Source organism: Sycon ciliatum, chromosome 3, assembly GCF_964019385.1.
Source record: "Sycon ciliatum chromosome 3, ocSycCili1.1, whole genome shotgun sequence".
Taxonomy (NCBI): Eukaryota; Metazoa; Porifera; class Calcarea; order Leucosolenida; family Sycettidae; genus Sycon; species Sycon ciliatum.
The window spans coordinates 2,344,128-2,371,195 of NC_088645.1; the positions used below are offsets into that span (position 1 = coordinate 2,344,128).

The following is a 27,068-nucleotide window of genomic DNA, read 5'->3' on the forward strand; positions in this document are numbered from 1 at the left end:
CGCATCGGTCTTATCGCTAACTAGGGTTAGCCCAAAAGCTAACCCAACATTTTTATGCACAGTGGTGGACACAGAGGCAAACATGGTGATGCAGGTTGCAGGGGCAATACCAATACTTAAGGAGGCTCCGAACAGTTGCGCAGCGCAGCGTAAAATGGTAGAACTACCCGGAATTTTTTTGCCGCGAGATTCAAAAACTTTGATCTGAGCCCCCGGCTACCTCCCATGCGGAAATATGAAAAGGAGCTGCTGTGGAATCTGTTTGTCAAGGGTTGTTTTTAGGTGTGTTTGTGCTGGAATCGTCTTCCTCCGTATGCTTGCTTGGGTTTTTGAGCTACGATGGGAAGGGCTTCTGGCCGTTACAAACGGAAAGCTGTTGCGGCTCACCTTAAAATTCCCTCATTTTTTCTGCCTCCCGGCCGGCCGGCTCGAAAAGGAACGTATGGAATCAATGGGAGCCTCAGTTCCATCTCTCGTCTGCTAGTGCATTCAGGAGCGTAGCAGCGCTTCGGCATGACGATACAAGCCGAATCAAAACAACTCTACTCTCTAGCCAAAAAAACCAGCTCAGTGTTCGTCAGGCAAAAAGCGAAACTTCGAAAGTCACGAACTCAAAAGGTGGGGAAGTCAGAGTCAGAAGGTCCACTTGCCCCGTCTCGAACCCAGACAATCTTTGTGCAAGTCATCTATTGCCGACGTTGCTACCACTGTTTTTTACTGATATTCCAAGTACAAGTTTTTGACTAGCTGGTTTGGAGTTGACAGCGTTGTGAATGATCGAGACTCCTCAACGTCTGTTCTCACCTTCCAGGAGCAATACTGACTTACACTGCTATCTGGTGTTCACGAGGTGTTTGTCGTGCTGAAAATGGAGTGTTTCTATAAATGAGCGTATCTGGTGGGGGTATGGATTGCAGAAGAGAGCTATAAATTTAAGGGTTAGTCCTCAAAAACAATCTTCTTCAGCCTACTCAAGCTCAACTAATGAGTGGAAACTCCCCCAAGCCCTGTGCATTGAGCAGGGACTGGTGTTTGTTTGTGCAGATTTGCCGAGGCTAAGGTTCTATGCACTTGTCCTGTGTTCTAGATGGCAATTGTGAATTATTCAAGTGTTAACAAATCGTCGGGAACGCAAGTTTGGTCTAGTGTAGGAGAAAACAATTTTCTTATTACATCATAGGCAAACAATGGCGGATCCAGAGATCTCAGCAAAATGCTGAAAATGGGTATTGACAGGTACATATGTGTATGAGTAGTGAAGGCTCTAGAGTGTTATGTGCGGCTTCTGATAATATTTGTTTGTATTTTATTATATTTTAAAAGGATTTCTCTAAAGCTTTGGGCCTGTAGAGGGGATCTCTTGCAAGAAGAATGAAATGGCAACTTTATGTAGAGGGCTAGGGAGCAGTTAATCGAGGATAGGCTAAGTAAATAGATCGAGGAATACAAAATCTGGTAATTAAGGAGTTCACATTGCACACAGAAAATCAATAGTTTTATGCACAGTGGTGGACACAGAGGCAAACATGGTGATGCAGGTTGCAGGGGCAATACCAATACTTAAGGAGGCTCCGAACAGTTGCGCAGCGCAGCGTAAAATGGTAGAACTACCCGGAATTTTTTTGCCGCGAGATTCAAAAACTTTGATCTGAGCCCCCGGCTAGCTCCCATGCGGAAATATGAAAAGGAGCTGCTGTGGAATCTGTTTGTCAAGGGTTGTTTTTAGGTGTGTTTGTGCTGGAATCGTCTTCCTCCGTATGCTTGCTTGGGTTTTTGAGCTACGATGGGAAGGGCTTCTGGCCGTTACAAACGGAAAGCTGTTGCGGCTCACCTTAAAATTTTCAGGACGAATTTTGCTGGCGCGAAGTCGCAGAAGAGCAGGAAATTGGCTGGAGACGATGTAGGTCAGGACACCGAAGTCCAGCACACTAGCAGTGGTAGCAGTCAGCTTTAGCCATCTGTGCAGCTTGAAGTGGGTGGTCACTCTCTGGTAAGTGGTCCCACTTGCAGCTCCCACATTGACACAAAATCCTGGTTCTGTGGAGCTCCCCATTCCCGATAATTTGCTAATTGGGCAACGCATTGTGGAGCTGCGTTTGCTGGCAGAGCTCCTACACAAGGGTTGCAGTTCATGTAGGACGGAACTGCGACTGATTGACTGCTCTGGCGAGGAGAAGAAGGGCCTGGTTAGCGTTTTACATGTAAAGTGCAGCAAGTGTGGTGTTGTGAGCAAGCTGCAAACCTCCAATTCTCACACTGGTAAAAACGGCCAAAATCGGAGTAACGATGTAAACACCAAGTGTGCCTTGGGTAAGTGAACATACCAGTAGTTGTAATTATAATTTGTGTACATGGAATGCATTTGTTCGGTCACTGCTCCAGTTCCTGTGTGTTTGTGTGTGTGTGTGTGTGTGTGTGTGTGTGTGTGTGTGTGTGTGTGTGTGGTCAAAGGGTGTGCGCGCGCGCGTGTATGCCCGCACGCCCTGCTAGTGTGTATGTGCATATGTCCATATTCATGTGTATGTGTATGTTAGGGGCGTTCAACCGCCGAGATTGGGATCATGTATCAATATTGTATTTTCATATTTGTGTACGTGTGCGTTCACACGGATGTTTGTGTGTTTGTATGTGTGCGTTCCCACGGATGTTTGTGTGTATGTATGTGTGCACGCGCTCGCGAATGTATGCATGAGCACACTGGTTTGTGTGCATGCGCACGGATGGGTGTACGCTCAGGCGAATGCGCATGCGTGTGCGGGATTTATTGTGTGTGTGTGTGTGTGTGTGTGTGCGCGCGCGTTGGCTTATTTGGCATTCTGTTTTGTATTTTTCACTAAAGGCATGGATCATGCCAGTATCGGCGCAACACATGTTAGCCATTTTTTGACCTCAATGAACATCCCTCCTCCAAGGGGAGAGACGCTGCAACGACAGGAGCGGGAAATAGGTCCCGTCATTGAAAAAGTGGCGTAGACAAGCTGTGCAGAGTTTGCGGAAGAGGAGAAGAAATTGAGTGGTGGTAACGGAGTCACCATGAGCTTTGACACTGGGTAGCAAAAGAGAAGCCGTGCAATGCCCAGCCTGACAGTTATTGTGAACAAACACGATCATTGGACTTATGATATCTAGGCCTCAACCAGCGAAAACAGCCCTTAGGGTCAAATTTTTCAAAATTCCTTTTTGGTTAGAAATTTGTCGAAACACATCTACTGAAGGACCTCAGCCAAGAAAATGTTCAATATTCCGATTCAAAACGGGTGTATACACCAATTTACAAGATGTACTCCAAATTGGTGCAATCTATGTATACGATGTATGTGTACAATAAATATTGAGCATTCTAAGGTGGGTAGGGAGCTGTAATACCTTTGAAATAGTGCAGTAAGCAGCTAGAATGACAAAGAATAGCTGAAGAGTGCGGAGACATGATCGACTTATTATTTTGCAGCTGCATCCTGCGTGGAGTCATTCCGCAATGTCTTCCATTTCTTCCTCCGCAGCTGACGACACGACGTCGCTGCCATCACTAGCCCCAGACTTAGAATTTATCTCAGGTGATGACTCCTCATCTTCCGACTCTGACGAGTCATCGACCACCTTGAGCCGCAACGCAGCAGGATATGACGGCTGCGATTCGGCCTTGCTGTTGACATCGATGTCGGAACCAAAGAAGGTTTCATCCTCACTCTGAACTTCAGCGGCTACTTCAGCATCCACTCCCCACCAGGCTCGAGCTAGCTGGGTAATCATCTAGTTTAGGGTCCCAAATTATTTCGCACTTTCCCAGTGTTCTGTGTACTTTCTGTGTACGTGAGAGCGTGTCAACCCCAGAAATTTGTAAATCGAGATCAAAAACACAGTACTAGTAGCTGTTGATATGGGTTTTTTTCATCAGAACCGATCAGACAGGGTACTGCTGATGAATGCTGCGAGCAGGGAGCCGAAGGTGTTTCGTTCCTCTCGAACTCTTTGCCTCCACACGAACTCGCAGAGGTAGGTTGGAACAACTCGCGAGACGTGCCGAAGTTGCGTTGAGTTGGCGCTTTGCACGCATTCACATATTCTCGACATTGTTGGTATGGATGCTCTTGACATAGTGGCAAGGTCTGCATCTCCAGCGAAACCCATCGTGGCTTTCCTGCCTCCTACAGTCCATTTCAAAACTATAGACGCGTACCTAGGCAAAAACCGTTATACCAGCATATACCACTTAAAATCTGTGATCACTTTGTGCATAAACTTTTCCAAATTGGGCGTCTGTTATCCAATCGTTTAGAAACTAATATGAGAGTAATTGTGGAGCGGTCCTGAGCAATATTCCGAAAACTATTCTCAAAAAGTTCCAGCCAAATTTGAAATATTTCAAAAACCCTACGCGTCTATAGAGTTTAGTTTTGAAATGGACTGTAGTGAGGCCACATCGCGCACCACATGTGTTACAGAGCATTTCGTTCCTGATAAAGCGCCGAGCGGCAAGGAACTCGAGTTGGCCAAGTTGGGTCCTGGAAAAGATCGGCACAAGGGTGAACACGGTCCACTGCTCCATCAAAATTTCATCACTATGTCTCCCTGAGGGACGGCATTCCGTATCGGCGCACCGGGACGCCCAGCCATTATCACAAAGTCAAAGGAAACAACTCAATACTAAGGACACAAAACTTCGAAACACACTCAAGCACGCTCTCACGTACACAGAAAGTACAGAGAACACTGGGAAAGTGCGAAATAATTTGGGACCCTAAACTAGATGATTACCGCTAGCTGTACACAATGACTTCCGCGTGTGCTCTGTGAACAGCTCTGGCATCCGCAGGCATCGCAACAAGATCAAGGAACACTCGAGTCGCCACTCGACACCAATTCAACTAACTAACTTCAAATAATTTCAAGCAAGGAGTTCAAGAAGAACTCGTCGCGCTGTTCGCAGCGCGATCAAAAAAATCGTTGAACGTCACAAATCGACCTTTTTCTTGAAAAAATTACGAAACCTCTAAGGGTCGTTTTCGCTGATTGCGGCTCATTTATTCTGTGTTTTTTGCCAATCTCTTTGGCTAATTGTCTGGGTTTGGTCCGTTTCTATTCTTGTGTCACTGTGTGTTGGCTATATGAACTAGAGGAGTACAATTTTAGGTTCAGAGGTGTGATACTCAGTTCATACTTGTCACATTTGGTTTCGTTTTCACTTCTGATTACTGTATATCATGCAAATTTTGGTGGGTCAAAATTTCGGTGAAAACTTGCACTGGACCATTCGGTGTCATCATATATTCGGTGTAGAAAGCAAGAAGAAAAAGAAAAAAAAGAAAAAAATCGATGTCAGGTGGGACTTGAACCCGCGACTTTGAGATCGCGATCTCAGCAAAAAGTGGTAAATTTATGATCCCGTCACGGGTCTCGCGCACGTGAGATCTCATGATCATCTAGAGTCGTAAATGTACTAATCCCGCTTCGAAGTTTCCTCGTGCCGTGGTCAGAGTAATTTTTCACTTCACTGAATCTGTCAGCGATCAATTGTAGTGAGTGTTTTTTTTCCTCTTCCTTTCACCATGTCGCTAGTTTCCTGGTTGTCTAAGAAGAATCCTAAGCTGGTAGGGACGTTTGAGAAACCCAAATTGCCTGGACTTCCTGATCCCAATGATGCTGCCACACCAACTGATGGGAGTTCCTGTGACGCAGCAAATGGGCAAATTGAGAAAGTTGTTAGAACTGCTGCAACTGCCACCGGCAAACGAGGTCCATATGCGCGTTACTCACCTGAGGAGCGTTTGGATATGGAAAGGTATGCTGCCTTGCATGGATTGCCTGCAGCATCCAGGCATTTTTCTAAGAAGTACGGCAAAAATGTGACTTACACAACTATCCAAAGTATACTGGCACAGTACAAGAGCGAACTTGGGAAAGTCTCAGTTCCAGCTCGTCTTGAGTCGCTTCCTTATGCGCCAAGAGGCAGACCTACCGTGCTACCCAACGATATCGATGATCTTGTCTGTCGTCATTTGCGGGCAATTCGATCAGCCGGAGGTGTTGTAAGCCGTCGCATCACAATTGCTACAGCCAATGGTATTGTTCGTGCGCAGCGTCCGTCACTCCTGATAGAACATGGTGGCTATTTAAACTTCACTGTTGGCTGGGCCAACTCCATCCACAGCAGGATCAACTTTACAAAACGAAAAGCGACAAAGGCGGCCAAGAAATTGCCGGAGAATATCCTTGGCCTGCAGGAGGATTTCTTGCAGCGGGTGAAGGACACAAATCTTGAACACCAGATTCCAGTTGACTTGATACTAAACTTTGACGAGACGGGACTGCCAATGGTGCCGAGGTCGCAATGGACGATGGCCGAAAAAGGGTCGAAGGACGTGCCTTTGCTAGGCGTCGACGATAAACGCCAAATCACTGCTGCAATCGCATGTACACCGACTGGTTCATTGCTGCCTCCTCAGCTCATTTACCAAGGTACTACAACTCGGTGTCACCCCCCTGCTCACGTCAGATTTCCTGATGGTTGGGACATTTGGCATTCCGAATCTCATTGGTCAACAGCGGATACCGTGAAGCGCTTCATTTCGACAATTTTGAAGCCGCATGTCGATTCAGTTATCCAGCGGGAAGGTCTCTAAGAATCTCAGCGTGGCCTGGTGATTTTGGATGTTTACGCCGCCCATCGTACGCCTAGTGTCCTGGAGGAGTTCCAGAAGAACGGATTTGAGGTTGTGTTTGTGCCAGCCAACTGTACGAGTGAGCTCCAGCTGCTGGACCTCAGCTTGAACGGTCCCCTGAAGGAAGAGTGCAAACATGGGTTTTCACTGTGGTACTCAGAGGAAATCTGTGACCACATCAATTTATGGCAGGAACAGGGTGAGGAAATATCAGCTGCAGTGGCATTTCGGCCAGACCTTCAACTTTCAGTGATTAAGCCGCTGCATTGTCGCTGGGTGATGGATGCGTTTGCAGAGGTATCGTCACAACCTCAGCTCATTCGACAAGGCTGGGAATCTTGCGGCATCACAGGCATGCTGGTGAAACTGACCAGCGGCAGCAGTGAAGCAGCTATAGTCGACACAAGTAGCAGTGCTGCTTGCTGTGATCCGCATGTTCGAGATAGCATATTGGTAGCATACAACCCGGACAGCCGTGCTCTGGTGAAGGAGTTTTAAGGATGGATGGGCATACTGGCAGTCATGCCTGTACCGTTATTGCATCCCTCTGTGCAGACTCAGCAGCAATGAAAAGCATTCCCTGTTTTGATGAACTGACCAGCTTTCCAACACTTGCACTGCAAGAGTGCTTCATGAAGGAAATCAGGGAAGGAAATGAGCTGTACGACAAGGAATTTGCACCAGCTGGCAGTCCATTCCTCAGTGTGTACGATGTTGTTCAGGGATGCTCTTCTCTTAGTCTTGCCATTCCGTGTCACGGTGAAATTGGATTTGCAACGCTGGAGTCAGGCCTGAACAAAGTTGGTAATTTCCTTTCCAGCTGCACTGGTGCTAAGCAAGCCGTAGGAACTGCGAAAGGTGGATCTGTGGCTCTTGTGTTCTCTGCTGATAACAAGTGTGCCATTCTTGATAGCCATGTGCATGGTCGTCACGGTGGTCTTCTGCCACTATGTCAGGATGCTGAGAGCGCCCTGAAATTCCTGTGCAATGCTATCTTTGGTGGTTTGTCGCTACAGCGTGGTGCTTCCATTACATTCTTGTCAGTGAAGTCAGCCTGAGCTTCGTGTGTCCCAGGGCTGTATCGATCGTGCCCACACTGGCTAGGCAATCTCAATTGTAGTAGCATGTGCTATCAACTGTTGTTTCTGTTCTGTCCCTCTTCTCTGCGGCTAGCCTTGCTTTTGGCTCAGCTGGTGCGGTGCTTGCTTGTTGTCTTTTTCTTTGTAGTATTCGTGTACAATGCCGAGCAGCCAGTTATTGCTTTACTCACCGGGTTATAGTGTTACAGTACAGTACTCAGCCGGTTGTTACTTACTCTATTCTGTGTCGGATTTTGTTCTTGACCTGGGTCCAGTTTACTGCTGCGTCACATGATGTGAAAGTGCCTGTTGCAGTTTATGTTTTACTTCTATGGTGGTGTCAGTTTTATAATGCACTTATCCTACATGTCGATAACTTGTGTTTTTGGTCATCGTGCATGTGTCATGCGTGCATAAATAAGTCTGTTGTTGCCTGTGGATGAGAGTCACTGCAAAAAATGCGAATCACCGAACTTAAAATGACACCGAAATTTTGCCGCGAATCACCGAACTTAAAATGACACCGACATTTTGCCCAAAAAAGAATAAAATTTTAGGTGTAACTTTGAATAAGGTAGATTTCGCCTTTCACCGAAATCACCGAATTTAAAGTTACACCGAACATTACATGATTTACAGTATTATTATTATTATTATTATTATTAAACTCAATCTCGTAGCATGTGCACGCATTGCTAATGTGGGGAGCAACCCCAGAGATGAGGGCGATAACCAGCCATGGTAAAAGTACAAAAGAAAACAAGAAAACAGTGGAAAGAAAGGAACAGGGGGAACACAAAGCTCAGCCAAGAAAGGAACAGGGAGGAAAACAAAGCTCAGCCAATTAAGTGAGATAGCCGGAAATTACATTGTTTAGATTTGTGCAGGCGTTGGTCATGGTATCGGGATCCATACAGGGAAGATCATTGGCTATGCAACCCGCATCAAAAGTTGTGCTGCCTGTTCACACTCTAGCCGTGTCGGCAAGACCGCACCAAAACATGATTGCCGCCAAAACTTCGACAAATTGGCAAAGGCAATGGAGGGCGACTCTGCAGGGGAAATATGAACAACTTTGCAGAACTCAGGCATCAGCATTGACGTGCTTGTTGGTGATGATGATTCATCGGCCATCAAACGGATGCGTGAGGAGTGTGGAAAAAATATTGCCAAGAGTTCTGATTTGAATCATGTGAAGAAGAACCTTGGCAATCACCTGTACAAGGTAAAACCGGAGGGTCACAAGGAGCTTTCGGACAAGGTAACCTTTCAGCTTGTTTGTGTTTGGCTGTTTTTGAATTTTGAATTCTCACTATGGCACCATCTCCAATAAGAGATTGTTGTTGTTGCTGCTTCTGCTGCTGCTGCTGCGCGATAAATTACCGATGTAGAAAAAGAGGAGGGTGTGTGTGTCGGGGGGGGGGGGGGGGGGGTACAGGTTCTGCGAATCAGCAAATAAAAATGATACTTCAAAAAAAGATGATATAGACTGCCTGGTAATGTGAATTTGTTGTTTTCAGGTGATCAAGCACTTGCAAAAATCCTTTATGTATGCTGTGAACCAGCACAAAGGTGACCCTGAGCGACTGAAGAAGGACCACCTTTGCTGCATTCCTCACCAGTATGGGCAGCATGACAACCGTGAAGAGTGGTGTAGGTACAAGAAGAATCCCTCCACTTACCGACATGAAAGTTTGCCATATGGCCAAGACTTGTCCTGCGCAAAGACTAAGGCAGCTCTCCTTGACTTGTTTGGACAGTACGCTAGCAATGCAGAGAAGCTTGCGAGTCACGGCAGCTCACAAGCGAATGAGAGCCTAAATAATACCATTGCTAGCAAGCATCCCAAGACTCGGTGTTATGACAAATCACCATCCTTCAACTTCCGGGTTGGTGCGGCTGTCGCTCAAAAATATATTGGTGAGTAAATAGAACGACAGGCTATCTGGTCAATTGTTTTGAAATTTGCTAGAAGTTTGGTAATATTTCATTTTGTTCTCGCTGTTTGTCGACTGCATGGTAGCACATTTTGTAAGAGGTGTAACACTGTTTCATAAGCCTTCATTATGTTCTTTTTTGGTGCTTGCACTGCAGCCTACACATATGTATCAACTGTATGCTCAGAAGCTGGTCTTTCTCCCAGCTCTCATGCCAAACAGCAGGGCACCAAGCTGGACAAGTAGCGCTCTGCAGATAGACGGCGCAAATTGGCCAAGAAGTCCAAACGGCGGCGTCTATTTTTGAAAGAAGGTAATGTGAAGGTAATTTCGATTGCGTGCTTCGTGTTGTTATTTTTGAATTTTCTTTTGTTCTAGTGGTGTGATGCTCTTCGGACCGAATCACCAAGGGTGCAAATCAAATACAATAATTCTCTTCTGGTTCTGTGCTTGTGTGTGTGTGTGTGTGTTTGTGTGTGTGTGTGTGTGCGTGTGTGTGTGTGTCTGTATGTGTGTGTGTATGTGCATGCGTGTTTGTGTAGGTCGTGGTCAAAAACAGTCGGGCGCAGAAGTACACGAAGGTGTGCAGTATGCGAGTGAGTGTGCACTCACTGAAAGCAGGGAAAATACCAGTGATATACCAGCACTGACATCTGTCAACTTTCAGCCCATAGCCATTTCTGAAAAGCAACCCTCCTTCGTTGCATTCGACCTTGAGACAACAGGAACATCATTGCAATGTTCAAGTCACGAAAATTGTCATTTTGTTCCCATCTACGATCCTTGAACGATCCCATTTCCTCTCAGTTTCTTTGGCTGTGGTTGTTGACAAGTTACACGTATTATGAAACCTAGAGTTATCATTAGAGATCATGCAAGGTCGTCAATTAGTGATGTTTGTGTGCCTTTCTCTGGTCATGCATCAGGTCTCGGTCATGATGCAGCCATTACCCAGATTGCCGCATGACATGGTGACCTGGCATTCAGCAGCTATGTTCTGCCTACCGGCCCGATTTCAGCTGAAGCAACTGGTGTCACTGGGCTGTCGAAGTGTCTTGTTGCTGGAAAGACCATAATGAAAAAGAATGGCAATCCAGTTCCGGCCTCACCTTGTGCTGATGCACTCCAGCAGCTGATTCTGTGGCTGAGTGCTTTCCCCAAGCCTGTGGTGTTGGTGGCGCATAATATGCGTACCTACGACAGCCATATTCTGCTAGTTGCAGCTGCGCGCTATGGCAAGGTGGAGGACCTGCAGAGGACTGTCAGCAGGTTTTCTGACAGCCTCGTTGCATTCCGATCAGCCTATCCATGTAACACACATTACTGTGGATGAGGTACTGGACACTATTTGTATTTTCTTGTTCCCGGAACACTAGTTATGTGATCACATTACACCATGCATTCACAATCTCTTATTGATCATAAGAGACTTTCATTGATGTTTACATTTTCAATGCTTTTTCATTCCTTTAGGTCTGCAGAGCTACCGGCAAGAGAGTCTTGCGTCGACTTTGCTCGACCTCAGCTATTCAGCCCATGATGCTGAAGCAGATGTCCTTGCACTGTCAAAGCTTCGTAATGCTCTCCACAGGTGCCTTAGGCCACTGCAATGAAACGCAAGCAAAAATGCCATCATGTACTTATCTATGCTTCAAAAAAAATATTCCCGTTTCCTGTCAGCTTATTTCGCTGTGTTTGTTGCTATGTTATGCATATTGTGGTCCATACATTTAGAGCTACATATTATGCCTGTTACAAATGAGTGGTGTATATATCCTCTGTTCACCTTTCACCACAGACCAGCACCTGGCAGTCTCATTGACGGTGGAATCCACTGCAGCCAGGCACGAGCACGATCGCCATAGCAAGGCACGTGCTGCAGAGATCCGGCAGCATATACCCCAGTCTGCTTTGTCGGATGCCATGTGCCTAAAAATTGCCAAGTCGGGCCTGTCGATGGCCCATCTGAAGCTGGCCCACTCTCGCAGTGGCCTGCAGAGTCTGCTGGCAGAGCCAGAAGGTGCGGGGAGCACAAAGCCCAGGGCCACAAGGTGCAAGAAGGACACTGCAAAGCTCCAGGAGTAGATGGATGCAGCGACCACCCTGCAGACTAGCGACGGTGACCAGGCAGCGGGTCCAGAGCAAGCAGCACCCGTCCAGCAACCGGCTAGGTCGAAGCAGACCTTGGCCCTATATCGTCAGCGCAAGGCTGAAGGATATTATTTTCCAGATGCAGATTATCTTGCATGGCTTAAAGAGCCATTAGCTTGAGTATTCGTCACAAGAACAAGACTATGATTCCAGTAGCAATCTCTGTGTGATGTGCTTACTTCAAAAGTGCCTTCAATTGCTGCAAACTGGTATTTGCAGAATGGGCCGAAAATGCAACATGTCCCTACCTTTTTTGTTTGGGAGAGGCCTAGAGTGCCTGGTGACACCATCAAAACTATTCATGATTGGAAACAAGGGAGCTCAAGGAACACAGACCACCAAAAAAAAACAGGGGAGTCCATGGACAACATATTGCAGGCAAGACCATTTTTTGCGATTGACACTCGAATGAGATTCGGAAGCGGGAAATGTCAAACTAGGGGCTCTACACATGACAGGAAAGCACTAAGTTTGAATATTTCACCCTAGACCTGTCCACAGTTGATGCTTGAACCATTTACCAAAAAATATATGGTATCCACAACACACTAGGCTTCTGTGGGCAAATAACGATTTTTTGCCGTTTTTTGCTGAAAATCAAGAAATTGTACACTGACTAAATGCCCCGGAATAGCTCTTACATGCCTGGTGACCATACCTAAAAACTATACCAAAGTGAAGAGGAAACATCACTGCACAATTCTATTTATAAAAAACAGGGTGTCCATGGACCTTTTTTTACTCCTATAGCTGGGAGCCTCCTTAAAAAGAAATGGAAGCAAGAGCAAACCCCAAAGAGCAAACCCCAAAGAGCAAACCCCAAAGAGTCCGTAATTAAAATAAAAAATGACCGTAGGATGCACCCAGCGTGCTGACAGTGCTCAATACGGCGAAGGCAGTGTTGCCGGATGATTGTGAAACTTGAAGTAGCGACAAACAAGCCTTGATTGGCCTTGTTGTTCTGTAATTTTAAAATCGATAAAATACACCCCACCCAGGAGTGCTTAGCCATCCGGGAGTGCTAAGCCACCCAGGAGTGCTTAGCCACCCAGGACTGCTTAGCCACCCAGGAGTGCTTAGCCACCCAGGAGTGCTTAGCCACCCAGGAGTGCTTAGCCACCCATGAGCTCTTGAAACCACCCAAGAGTGCACAACTTTATAGACATGGTCCTTGATGGCATAGTTCACATCACTTGGTCCACAGCTACTGCAGTTATGTGGTGTATTCGTGCAGATGCAACAGGGTTCATTGTGCACACAGTCCCGGGTTTGCTGATGTGTTGAAGATGTTCTCCCCCTTCCACCAGAGATTGCTTTCATTTTGATGTTTTTTTGTACACTATTACCCCCTGGATATGTACGAAGGGCGACAATAAAGTGTTCGACCTGGCCCAAAAGAAACCGTATATCACTGGTTTCTTGTTTCTAATTGTCACAATATCCACACTGCAAATGAATGTATTTCTCTCAGCAATGGCTCGAGTGTCATCAATCCACCTCAGTAGAAGGTTTTCATCTTGCCAGTCTAGCACATGGTGAGACTTCTCAATCTAAAATGGCCAAATGCATTGCAATTACAGCTTCACACTCTTGCAACAGGGTATGATGTATCTTGGCAACAGAAGTAGTGCTAGAAGCAAACGGGTAAGACAAACTAATCACTAATCAGCTTACTTGAACACGGTGGTTGAGATGATCAGTGACAAGGAGGTGCCCATGCCTATCCTCGGCAATGTGGTCAGGGAACTTGAACTGACCATCTGACTCTCCGTGTGATCCGAACATGGTAATGAAGTTTCCATCAGTAGTGAAAACCTGCATGAAAACGAAATGTATTTAAAACTCTACACTGTGATGACTATGTCCTTCAAGAGTTCAATACTGTGTACAGGTCATCTCTCGTTACTACATAATCTACGGGACATAAAAAAGTAGGGGTGAAACAATTATACCGAATATTCGAATACTCGTTTGGATTTTTCGAATATAATCTTACTCGGAATAAATCAGAGTACTTGCTCATACATGGTACATACATTTACCACAGAAGTCTGCAGTTTCAGAGCAGCAGTCAGCAGATATTGATGTGCAGACTGTGTGGTGAACATTTGTTCACGAGTAGAGACAGCCCAAATGATCCACCAACCAATACACCCGAGAAAAGAACTGCTAATCGGTTCAATCAGGGTTGTATCGTGTGTTTTTGAGGCGGTTGGTGTGCGATTTTTCGGATATCAAGAATACTCGAATACTCGAATATTCGATCGGAGAAAATCAAAGTACTCGAACTCGGGATCTCAGTGCCAACTTTCACCCCTAAAAAAAGTCTTTTAACGAGACTTATCATATTATTTCACATCCACACACACATACACATACACACACACACACATACACACACATATACACACACACATACACACACACATACACACATACACACACATATACACACACACATACACACATACACACATACATTCACACACACACATACACACATTCACACACACACACACATGCACACACACAAGTGCACACACACACAAACACAGGCACACACACACACACACACACACATTCAGTACTCACTGGATTAAAAGCCGGGATCTTGTATTTTTCAATACCAATTTTGACGGGGCTTATATTCAAGAGGAGCTTCTATTCGAGAGGGTTTTTTATTGTTTCATTCCATACCTGTATTCCAATCGAATCTCTACAACTTTAATATTCACAGCAACTTGGCCCCGAGTTAGTTTGCACACACTACGTTGGCCAGGACATGTACCACTATGAACATACATGAGATGTTTTTTTACGCAATTGACATACATGCCACTACCTGGTCACCCCACGCTTCGCGTATAGGAGTCTGGGCTTCTATTCGAGAGATTTTTTTAGACAGTGCTTGTAAAAGGGGGGGGGGGCTATTATTCAAGAGGGTTTATATTCCAGAGGGTCTTCTAATCGAGTGAGTATGGTACACACAATCACATGCTTACATATGTGTGTGAGCCCCCCCCCCCCCCCCCCCCCACACACACACACACTGAGACTCCGACTCCGACTCAGCCATGTCCATCATGGGAGCGATGATAGCGAACGGCTATGTTAGACATAGCAACTTGTGCTGGCATTACACCATTCAACAGCTTGCAAGGCTTATGTATTGACCACCATTATGCCTGGTCTACAACACACAGCTGATTTAAGTAACTTTTCTGTCCATTGAACCCCCTTTTTTGCTTTTTCCTTTTTTCATACAGACACCACACCACATGCTCTGGCATGCACTGTCTATTGGCAACCACACAGGGGAATGAACGAAGAGCTAGGTAAATGAGAAAGAGAAGAAAGACGTGTGTGACCATAATCGTCGGGAATTGAACCCGGAACCTTGTAGTGACCTGACTTCTATTACGTCACTTCATACATAAGCAAGAGCAAGAAATAAAATCACTCTCTTTGGCCTCAACTTCTTTGTGATCCGGTTGGCCATTGTAGCCGTCGTCTAGGGCCTGACGTAAAGCCCCTAAATTGGTGACCCCGACTTGCACTTTTCGGAGTTTTCATCCTGCCATCACCACCATACCAGCTCAACAGTGCACAAACGCAGCCATACGCACGGCTCACCGGACTTACAAGTGGAGCTATGCACGCCTCTATCAGTCCCCACCTCACCCGGCACACCTCGCCCAATGCAGTGCTCCTGCTGGTACCCCGCCAAGCCTGCAACATGCAGGCGCCTCTGACATGATAACACTCCTATGTTACGCGAACGTTTCCTCTTTTCTTCCCTTCTGCCTCCGACATGCCCTCAACCTCTGTCACGTTAACACACCTCTGACACGTTAACCCGCCTCTGTCATGCATCTCTCTGTTTTCCACTTCCTGCTCTTCGACTTTTGTTTCGGTCTTTGTTGCCACGTTGTCAACAAATTTCAAAAACACACATCGCTCTCTTGTGCATATTGTATTCTATTTTCTATTTCCTTTCCGCCTTGTACACGCCACACTTCCTTTCTTTCTCTTTTTCTTGTTTATCGTGCTTCACTCCTCCCGACCTCACCCTGGCAGGGGAGTACTGTAGCAACCCGACTCCTATTACGCCACTTCTTATGTATGCATGCGCAAGAAATAAAATCATTGTCTTTGGCCTCAACTTCTTTGTTGCCCGGTTGGCCATTTTAGTGGTCGTCTAAGGCCCGATGTAAAACCCCTAAAACCTCACGATTGGAAATTGTCTGCACATACCACTGCACCATAATTATGGCGCACGCACTCACGCATGTGCGTGCACACACACACACACACACACTCACACACACTCTCTCTCTCTCTCTCTCTCTCTCTCACACACCCACACACACAGCAGGGGCGTCGGAAGGTAATTTAGTGTGATGCGGTCAGCCATCTGAAGTACAATTTACTCGTGGGGGAGGGTGGCCGAGCCGAAATTTTGGAAAATTAGAGCCCAAATCAGTACATTATCTTGATCCACGGGTGCTTTCGGCAAATAGTGGTACGGTCAGTACCGTAGTGACCGTACCATGTGCGACACCCCTTCAAACAAACCAACATACACACACACACACACACACACACACACACACACACACACACACACACACACACACACACACACACACACACACACACACACACATACACATACACACACACACACACGCACGCGCACGCACACACACACACACACACACACACACACACACACACACTACTACTACTAATATGATACAGCTACCCTAAACGGGTCACGCCGCCCTCCACCCAAGCATGAGCACTATGAGGGGCAGTGGCAAATAAAGAGAATCAGCTAGCAGAACTGGCAAAACAGATGAAACAATGGAGCAGAACGGACGACTGCTGTACAATCATGTTCGAGTACTGTAACAACAACCTGACAGCTACAGTGACAACAACTGAAAATGAACAGGAAAGAAAAAAAATTTAAAATTTCACGCCACGAAAAAAACACTGTCCACGAAAGAATCCACCAAGCAAAAGGAGTGTGGGCATCCGAAATCCCACCAGGACTCCACTAGCAGTTCTTCCACGTTGACGATGTAAGCGGCAGGGCAATGCCTCACAAATCCGACAGACTTCCGCAACGCTTGACCAGTGCACTCATGACGACGAAAGATTGAAGTTTCAATTCTCACCATTCCGCCATTGCGACCTTCCTCTCCGCACTTGCTCGTCCACTCCACCGAAACAACGACCTGTTCCAGCACTCCACCAGCCAATCCGCAATTCCCACCACTGCATTCTTCGAGCTTGGATTCTTCACAGCACTCGAGGGATAGCTACTCCACTGCGAGTGGTGGACCACGGCCGACGCAGCAGTGACAATATCGAAGTAAATTGTCCTGCAAGCTACATCGCGATTCCGCGCTCCAATCATGCAGCACTACCTTGGCAGTGTGCGAGGGTGCTCCAGGGTCGACTCTGGCTACGCCAGAGTCGCCCTGGGCAGGCAGAAAAACTTTGGAGAAAGCCAAGAACACGGAGCTCAGAAAGTGTAACCTGCTCCCAAGGAGCACAAAAACAACACACACACACACACACACACACACACACGCACGCACACACGCAGAACACACACACACACACACACACACACACCTCAGACCTCAGACCTCAGACATGCCCATTGCGGAAGCGATGATAGCGAACAGCTATTTTAGACATAGCAACTTGTGCTGGGAATACACCATTCAACAGCTTGCAAGGCTGATGAATTGACCGCCACTATTTTTAGCCTGGTATCCACTACACAGCTGTTTGAAGACACACACACACACACACACACACACACACACATACATACATACACACACGCACCCCTGCATGCACGCACACACACGCACGCGCGCACACACACACGCACACATTTGACCTTGACCTTTGATTCCCATCGCCGAAGGCGATGATAGCATTGCTACGGTAGAAGCCATAGCAACTTGTGCTGGGATTGCACCATTCAACAGCAAGGCTGAAGAATTGACCGTCACACGCACACACACACACACACACACACACGCACACACACACACACACACACACCCACCCACACACACACACACTCATACTCATACATGCCCATTGCGGAAGTGATGATAGCGAACAGCTATGTTAGACATAGCAACTTGTGCTGGGATTACACCATTCAACAGCTTGCAAGGCTGATGGATTGACCGCCACTAATTTTTGGCCTGGTATCCACCACACAGCTGCTTTTGAAGTGGCTTTTTCTGGCCAGTGAATCCCTATTTTTTCTTTTTCCTTTTTTTCTTTTTCTTTTTTTTGACACACACACCACACCACATAGTCGTGCATACACTGGCTGTTGGTAACCACCCAGGAGAATAAAAGAAGGGGTAGGAGTATGAGAAAGAGAAGAAAGTCGTGTGCGGCCATAATCGTCGGGAATTGAACCCGCAACCTCTCGATTGGAAATCGACTGCGCATATCACTACACCATATGGGACACACATATACACACACACACACAGACACATACACATTAACTAAGAAACGTTGCACGTCGCCCACACGTTGAGTGACATGTTCAATGACACGTTCAGAAAGTGCACACGACCGTAGTCAGTAGCAAAGCATGAGAACACAGCAACAGCACTATCAAACATAGCAGCATAGCTTGGGCGGTAGCACGAAGCTGCGTGCACCCATTATTCTGCATTATCACTGCCGGAGCAGGATTTTGGCGGAGCCAAGAGAGGAGTCAGAGAGGGTTCACTGCGGAGCAGGATCTTGGCGGAACCAAGAGAGAGGTCACTGCCAGAGCAGGATTTTGGCTGAGCCAAGAGGATAGACAGGTCTGAGGGACGGGGACCGAAAAGTCCCTCGTTGGCTAGGCATTATTTTTTTGTTTATTGAGACAGCATGTGATAAAGAGGATACTGAGAAGAGTTCAAGCAACACAGATGTGAACACAGCCAATGTCTCGCAGTAAGACAATTATCTTGATGAGCTCCTTGCCGGTGTTCCGCATTCTACGCTGGAACATTGCTCGTGCAGCAAAGGGAGCGTGCCCAAATAGAAGGACGAACTTTGCTGCAGTGATCAGCTTGACCTTGGCGTCAGGCCGCTTCGCAGCTGTGAGAGCAAAGGTTGTGAAGGCATCCAACTTGGTCCGGACAGAGCATCAGCCACCGGCATTGGAGTTGACTGGCAAGTATGATGCTCTAAACAGTTAGTGTTGCTGGACACAGATAAGTAGAGGGTGAGGACGAGTGCAATGACCACAGGAGAACTAAACGGTGTGTGCCCACCTTCAATATGTTGACAGAGTCTGGTGCCACCAGGTCAGGTCATCCTTGGCTGAGGCAGAGAGGTGCAGCATTCTGTGGGATGATATCTCAGATGTGGCCTTGAAAAGGGCAGACAGGCAGCGTAGGGCAGATGGTGGGACGCGAATGTGAGTTGGAAGGCAGGCGAGTTCATGCTTGAGGACGCAACCCCTGTCGAGTGTGGCAGATACTAGATAGGTTGAGCGTTATATTGGAAAACCAAATAGATGGTTGCACAAGAGTGGCCCAATCATATCTGCTGGCGGACGGAGTTCATGCAACACGCCAACAGCTGGCTGTACAATCTGGTTGGGATGTCAGTGTCATCTGCAACAGTACTAACCCTCATCCAAACTGGAGCAGACTGCAACACCATGGGCATAGGCCAGCCTGTGACTTACTTGAGTAGTGCACCTCAATAGTGACAAGTACTAGTACTTGATTGATTGAGGCACTGTTTGTGTGTGTGTATGTGTGTGCGTGTGTGTGTGTGTATGTGTGTGTGTGTGTGTGTGAGGGGGGGGGGGGGGAGTTCCTTACCCACCAATGACAGGTAGACCGACTAGTAGTAGTACTAGATTGATTGATGCCCGGGCTAGGGCTGTGCCTAGGTGCAGACTAAAGATGGGGTGACCACTGTGTGTATGGTACTGCAACGCATGAGCAGTAGAAGTGACAGGATTGAAAGGTGCACTGCACTGGGTTGGATGTAACTGGTTTCACACTGCCACAAGATGGTTGTGATCAGCAACAAGATGACTATGCATGGCTATGGCACTGTGCAATCAGCTCAGAGGACCAGTGCACATGACTCACAAACACAGTGATGCAGCTGTTCAAAGAATGCTATGTCCACTGTACTAGTGACTTGGTGTGGAGTTGCACAGCCTGATGTTGCAGAACTGATTTTGACAAAACAAGGATTGTTGCTGGCAATGACAGGTAGACCTATTACTACAATAATGTAATTAATTGTTTGATGCCAGGGTTAGGCTGTGCCTGGGTCAGTGGGCGCAGACTAAAGTAGGGATGACCACTGTGTACAGTACACTGTCTGTGCTGCAAAACATGAGCAGTTGAACTTGAAGTGGCAGGATGGCAGTTGCACTGCACTGGGCACTATGCACTGTGCACTGGGCACTGGGCACTGGGCACTGGGCTGGATGTTACACACCACTTCAGTGACTCAGTGAGATTGCCAGTGCCTGTGGTTACGTAGTAGTACAGTATAGCATCTTGACGATCAGAGACACAACGACTAAGTCAGTCAGTGCGTGTATGCAGCTCCAGTGCATATGACTCACGAACACACAGAGAGTGTGAGTGATGTCGTTGTTCAAACCATGCTATGTACACTATACTAGTAACTATTACTTACTTTGTGTGAAGTTGTACAGCGGTCTGACGGTGCACAACTTTCACCAACCAGGTTGTTGCTGGTCAACAGTTTCCTTCTCGCGAGCTTGGGCCAGAGCTCTATCGAGACTCAGAGGGAGTGACAGATCTAGTTGTAATCTCTCTGACAAGGATGTATCGGCAACTACTGCAAAGAGGCGACGACGGATCATTTCGTCGTTCAGTTGTTTGAAATCATACCTTCGGCTAAACGGAACGAAACAAGTACCGCGTACCGGCATGAGATAATATCCATAAATGAATTCCCAGCTGCTGCGATCTCTGAGGGAATCTTGCCTCCTCGCAGACCAGATTTTGTTTCCTTCCATAGTGATCCGGGCGTGCTGGGACACAAAGATCGCGTCCTGGACTGGGACTGATGAAAACAAAACTGGTGAGTAGGTTGTCAGCTTCGTCACCCATACCGACATAGCCTACTAGAGAGTAGACGAGTGGACTTGCGCTGACTCTGGCTGCAAATGGAGGCCAAAGGCGAGCCTGTACCTGGTAAAGCATTGTGAGTTGTGACTCCATTTCTCTCAAACATATGCGGATTTCAAATCAAACGGCGCTGGTGGTGCAAACGGTGCCAACAATTTACGTTCTCAGCTGCCTGCCCCACTCGCCGCGCTCGGAGTACATTCACATAGTCCATCGGCCAAATCTCAGAAAGGGCCTCTTTCGGCGAAGGTGATGCACTGAAGCTCCAACTAAACGCCCTTTGGCACACTAGCTCATGAGACCCCATAGAATACGAATCCGATTGTTGGACGTTGCCAATCCAGTCCAGGATAGTCGAACTGGGTCGAATACCTTCTTCCGATTTTCGTAATTTCGTCCACCATTACATCTTTCTCATCGACTTTTTTTCGCTTGGCGTATGTTCTTGAGCCGCTGAGCAGAATCTACGCACGCTCGAACACTTGAAATGCCTGCATGTTGACGGTTCGCAAGATTCTAGCGAGCTTGGTGGAAATCTATTATTTATTTTGACATTTTTGGGGGAATCTGAATTAGAACGGTAGAAGCTCATTCGGAGAAGACGGCGTGTCGCCGCTGTCGGATTGTCGCTACTGTGTTTCAGACGTATTTGCTTGAACGTGCTATTGAGGATGGACAGAAGATGAAGTGACGGCTTTCTTGAACACGGACGTTGTGTCTACATTGTAGCTGAAACATCTCATCTGGCGTCTAGAACGCAATAATTATTATGAGTTGTGAGTGCCAGCTGAGCTGAACACAAGCTGGACACCATTCGTCAGCTGGGAACTTGCATCGAAGCTCTTGATAGCCACGATAAGCATAATTATACAGAGGTAACCTTGTTTGACTCAATACGCATGCAGGTGATACCACTAGTGGCACTACCGTTGAATGTAAATGGTGCAAAATTGATGCAACAGCGAATATGTACTTCGTACAATCACGAACAATTGTAAGGCAAGTGTTCATGCCTGTCATAGAAGAATTTCAGCCCGGAAGTCTTGTTGTCATGGTCATAAATAATACAGGACTTGAGTTGGCTCTGGACATAAACACACTTGTGGTGAATACGGTCATTGTTGCGAGAAAAATATTTAGCCACTGTATGTTAACACCTGATGCCGCACTACACGCAATATTTCATGTACATGTATGTGAGACTCAATTGCATCCACAAGGCCATAGATGCATGTAAGCACACAATGCTGTACAGTATAAGTAGTAGTCGACATGTGGTGCCTTCCTGCTGCACATGCACATGCGGCAAGTTGGCAACGACACATGACCTATCTGCACCGCACAGCGTGAGCTTAGAAAGGAATATTGCGCACATAGTGCTATTTGTGTTCCGATATCGTTAGGCCGGTATACATGTACTAGTATCCTTATACATGTACCTGGTCACTCGATAGGCGATGCCGACTGTACTAATCGTAACCATATTACCCGACAGGCTATAGCACACTGCGTCAGATCACTATGAAACAAAACAAGAGCTTTGCCCGGGGCGAATATACACTGAATCAAAGTAGGTTTCAACGGTACAGCACTAGTCACGATGAGGGGAGTTACGAGGATGGTTAGGCCATGACACATAGATGATGATTGTTAATGATTCATGCACGGTGGAAAATTACCACCAATGGCAATGGCGATGATATTGCTTTCACAACAATGACATCAGTAGGAGCAGTGACACAACCTTACTGCTCCAAGTAGGATTTACAAGCGAGTGAAGGGAGAGCAGACTGGTCTAATAGCAGACCGGGTCTAAGCAAGGAAGTAATCGGCATCAGAGGTGAGCTTGCACATCAGAAAACAGATAATGATCACCAAACACAGAGAAGTTGGCTATGTGTATGTTTGTGTCACTATGTGTGCATGTGTGTGTGTGTGTGCATGTGTGTTTGTGTGTATGCGCGCACATCTGTGTGTGAGAGAGAGGCAGACAGACAGATAGCATATGGTGGGAGGGATCAAGGTCTGACCTCAGAGTTAAATGCTGACGGTGTGGAATAGCAACAGTGCGAAATCGGGCAGGGTGGTTAATGGCCCACACTGTAGCCGAGTAGGAGCGCCAGTGGTTGAGGGCTAGCACAGGAGTAGCAGCAGCTCCAGCCTAGGAAGATCAGCTTCTGGATGAAAATCTCCCGGACACAGTAGGTACCAAGCTTCACTAGCAGATTGCCGGCAGGGGTGCACGGCGAGCACCCGTACATCCCTCAAGCCACCAGAGCCGCAGTACTTGGAGACGATCCAGGTGCTTACCCGCCAACAATGCTGAGAAGGCACTGGAGCCATACAGGAACTTATGATCGAGCATGACCACAGACTTGAAATACAGGGTCCGGCGTTGAATACTGAGACAGCGACGTCTCCTCCACAGAACACCACTCAGCCCCACCATTGCATTATTTTCGCTTTTTCATGATTAATTTTTTACAATTGTGTTAGAGCACACAGCACTCGATGCAACATTTACCAGTGACTAAATAACTCCGCGTCTCCGACCATAACTGCAGCGTTCCCGTGAGCCTGTTGGATTTCCGTCAGCCTGTTGAGATTATCTTCATCTCGTCACATGTGAGCCTGTGTATTTCATCCGTATCGTGGCACAATTACACAGACACGATTTCCAATTCAGGCCGGTTCCGTTGCTCGAAGGGTTGGCGGTAAGAATTGCTACGCCGTCTGTGGCTGCATGGGAACTTGGCGAGTCGTCGTCTTTCTCCATAAATCCTGATCGTCACGCGAACAACAGCCACTATTGCCTAAAAACTACGACACAACAGTATCAAGCTCGCCCCAGCAGAAGGACACGAATGACGAGCGCTAAGACGGAGAAAGAGAGACAGGGTTACTGGTTAGTGAGAGCTAGTGCAGGTACGCTGTCATCTCCTGAGGTGGTGGGCGAAGCAGCGAAGTGAAACGAAGGAAGATAGAACTTATTAGAAGGCATACGGAGGCACCAAAACCTATTGCCTGTCACATACTAAGTGCCATTTAGGGTTGACAGCTGTCAGCTGACAGCCTCAAAAATTTGAAAATCTGCTCAAAAAACTCTCGATCAGAACTCTGCGCACTCTCAAATGGAGCGCACAGTAAAAAACTCGGCGACGAAGAACGCTTCGTATCGACGCCCTGGACTGAATTCGGCACGTCCAACAAACGGAATAGTGTTCTCTGATATATTCTCTACGTGCTGGGTATGGTCGCGTTTAGTTGGAAGCTCAGTGCATCACCACTTTCGATTTTGAGACTTGGCCGATGGACTAACAGGCCTGAATCAGGTGATCCACAAGGGCAGAGTTCCTGCCAGAAGCATCCAGTTCACTGGGGAGGCGTGAAGCCGTCATGGCGCAAATATCTTTGACCGTAAGGCAGCCATGGTTCGAGACAACAAGGATGAGGACAAGATAAAACACAACCCGTTGAAACACAACGATCTGACAAGAGTGATCCACACGCAGAACGGATTGAAATAATAACTAGGCAAACCTTAGCATGCCACGTCAAGTGCCACGACGCACGCCGCCTACGTTGAGCGACGCGCACGAATGAATGCTTGGTTGAGTGTCACGTTGAATAACAAGTAGAATGCCACGTGGCATAGAGATTACTGATTAGAGTACCATGTGTGCATGTACCATGATGTTTGGTCGTCATGGTTACCGTGATGTACAGTGCACGTGACCGTAGCCAGCAGCAAAGCATAAACATACAGTAACAGCGCTAGCAATCATAGCAGCAAAGTTTGAGTGGTAGCACGAAGCAGCTGTGTGCACCCATTAAAGGCCCTTATCACACTGCGTTCAAAAGTCACGTTTGCGTCTGCGTTTTCTTCGGTTTTTGACGGTCGCCTGGGAAATGCCATCATGTGACGTTATCGCGAGCCAGTTGGTTTCCAGGCGCACAGCCGCAGACGCAGACGCAAATCAGGGGGGGGGGGGTCAAAACCGAATCGCGTAAACGCAGATCGGACTTTATTTATCGCAGCACTTCCTGCATTGTTTGTGATTGTTTTCAAGTGATTCTCAAGTGTGCTTTTCAAATCTTCATTTCCATCTAGTTGCTGAGGCCGGCGAGAGTACTTCTACTACATGTACTGATTGGTTGATTTTGGATTTGCGAGGCATGGAGCTGATGCGAGCTCGTGGCTGAGGTTGCGCTGACTAGTTGGCGGCGGCTAGCCTAGCTGGACGATGTGCCTCAACAACGGAACTGCCACCCCAACACAGGCAACGCAACGGCTGCAGTCTTCCCATCGACTCCCATTCCCCAGCACCACTGACAAAGAACATACATGTAGAAGAAGAAACAGAACACTTCTCAATCTCAGCAAAATAAATTCAACATCCACGGCCATCTGGAGATCGATTACCCACATTTTGTATTTTCCCGAGTGCACAGATTTTGACGCAAACGCTGAAAATCACAAGTATAATATGATATCACGTCTTGCGTTTTCCAGTCTCAAACGCAAACGCAGACGCAAACGCGACTCCAACAAACGCAGTGTGATAATCTGCTAAGTGATAATCTGCATTATTACTATAATGCTACACACGTGCACGCCCGCGCGCACGCACACACGCACACACACACCCACACATACACACACACACACACACACACACACACACACTGACATACACAAACAAAGACACCCACCCACACACACATACTATGGCTGCAGCTATGGAGTCCTGCAGCGTGAAATGCATTTGACCATGGTAGGGACTGGACAGTGTGGGTATGCCACGGATCCAGGTAACAAAACAGGTCATGTCTTTGGAGCATAGGTTTGTTGTGGTATAGTAAACGATGAACTGCAAATATGGAGTTGCTATCAACATCTGTGTCAGACCTGGGTTGAATGGAGCATAATTTCTCGCCGTAAACTCTGAGTGTTAGACTTGGATTGAATTGAGCATGATCACTCACTCTGAACTATACACACTGGGCAAAGCTGTGGAATGTCAAGTGACTTGCAGCTCACATAATGCTATTGTCTTTGTCGGTGGAGCATGAGACTCTCAATCTCATTGTCAGCTTCGAGCCCCACATTGGGCGCCAATTGTCGTCGGATTTTTTATGCAGACGCTAGGGGACGATAGGCTGTTTCAATATCTCTCTGTACGTCCCACGTATACAACACACAATAGTCGAGTTGTTCTTACTCATTGAGAGTCTCAGGAAGAAGGCGTAGAAGAAACACGAATGCGTACAATATGCGCATGTGTGCTGTGGCGCAACCTGCGCAGTCTGTGCGCGGTCCGTACACAGCCCGTGAGGACACAGCGCCACACAGATTAAATAGGCCAAAAGGGGAACTTGTAGAGGTCACGGATGGGGACCTCCATGGTCACGGACAACATGAAGACTATTCACAACAACCGGCATCAAATGGATCATCAGGGAAGCACAAGCAGGAAAAGAGCAGTGCACTTCTAATAATTGTAAATAGCGGACAGCAGAGAGCTTTCCCTCTACAGCAGACCCAGGTTCAATACAAGTAGCAAAATCTGGTGAGAAAGCTGAATACCGTAGAGCCGGCCATCACCAATGTATCATGTCTGCAACTCTGCATTCCTGATAGAACTAGTGGTGTTAGGTTGGTTTTCAAAGCAGACATGATCACGTGATACTTGTAGACACCAGTCCAAACAGTTGCCCAGTAACATTCCATTACAGCAGTAGTTACAGTAGCTATTCCTGACACGCTTCTTTCCTTTCATACATACATGTTACGTGTGAATTAGTCAAGTTACTTTCATGCACTCACCATACATGTTACATGTTACTTGTGTGAATTAGTCAAGTAATTAGTTACTTTCATGCACTCACCATGCACGCGCATACACAAACATACACACACATACACACATACATACACCCACACACACACATACACGCACACACACACACACACACACTCACGCACTCATAGACACCCTCACAACGGATCATACACATGTAAACACACACATGTAATCAACACACGAAGCACAGTTGCCATAATATGGATAT

At 47.0% G+C, this 27,068-nt stretch overlaps 1 protein-coding gene across 2 annotated transcripts in view; it reads right to left on the reverse strand.

Moving 5' to 3' along the window:
* The window catches only part of LOC135811213 (E3 ubiquitin-protein ligase TRIM71-like), a 233,073-nt gene that overhangs the window by 14,084 nt on the left and 191,921 nt on the right, over nt 1–27,068 (reverse strand). For both annotated transcript variants that reach the window (XM_065324404.1, XM_065324405.1), the window contains one exon: nt 13,501–13,641. In XM_065324404.1, the coding sequence (XP_065180476.1) occupies nt 13,501–13,641 (141 nt within the window). The remainder of the gene's footprint in view (nt 1–13,500; nt 13,642–27,068) is intronic.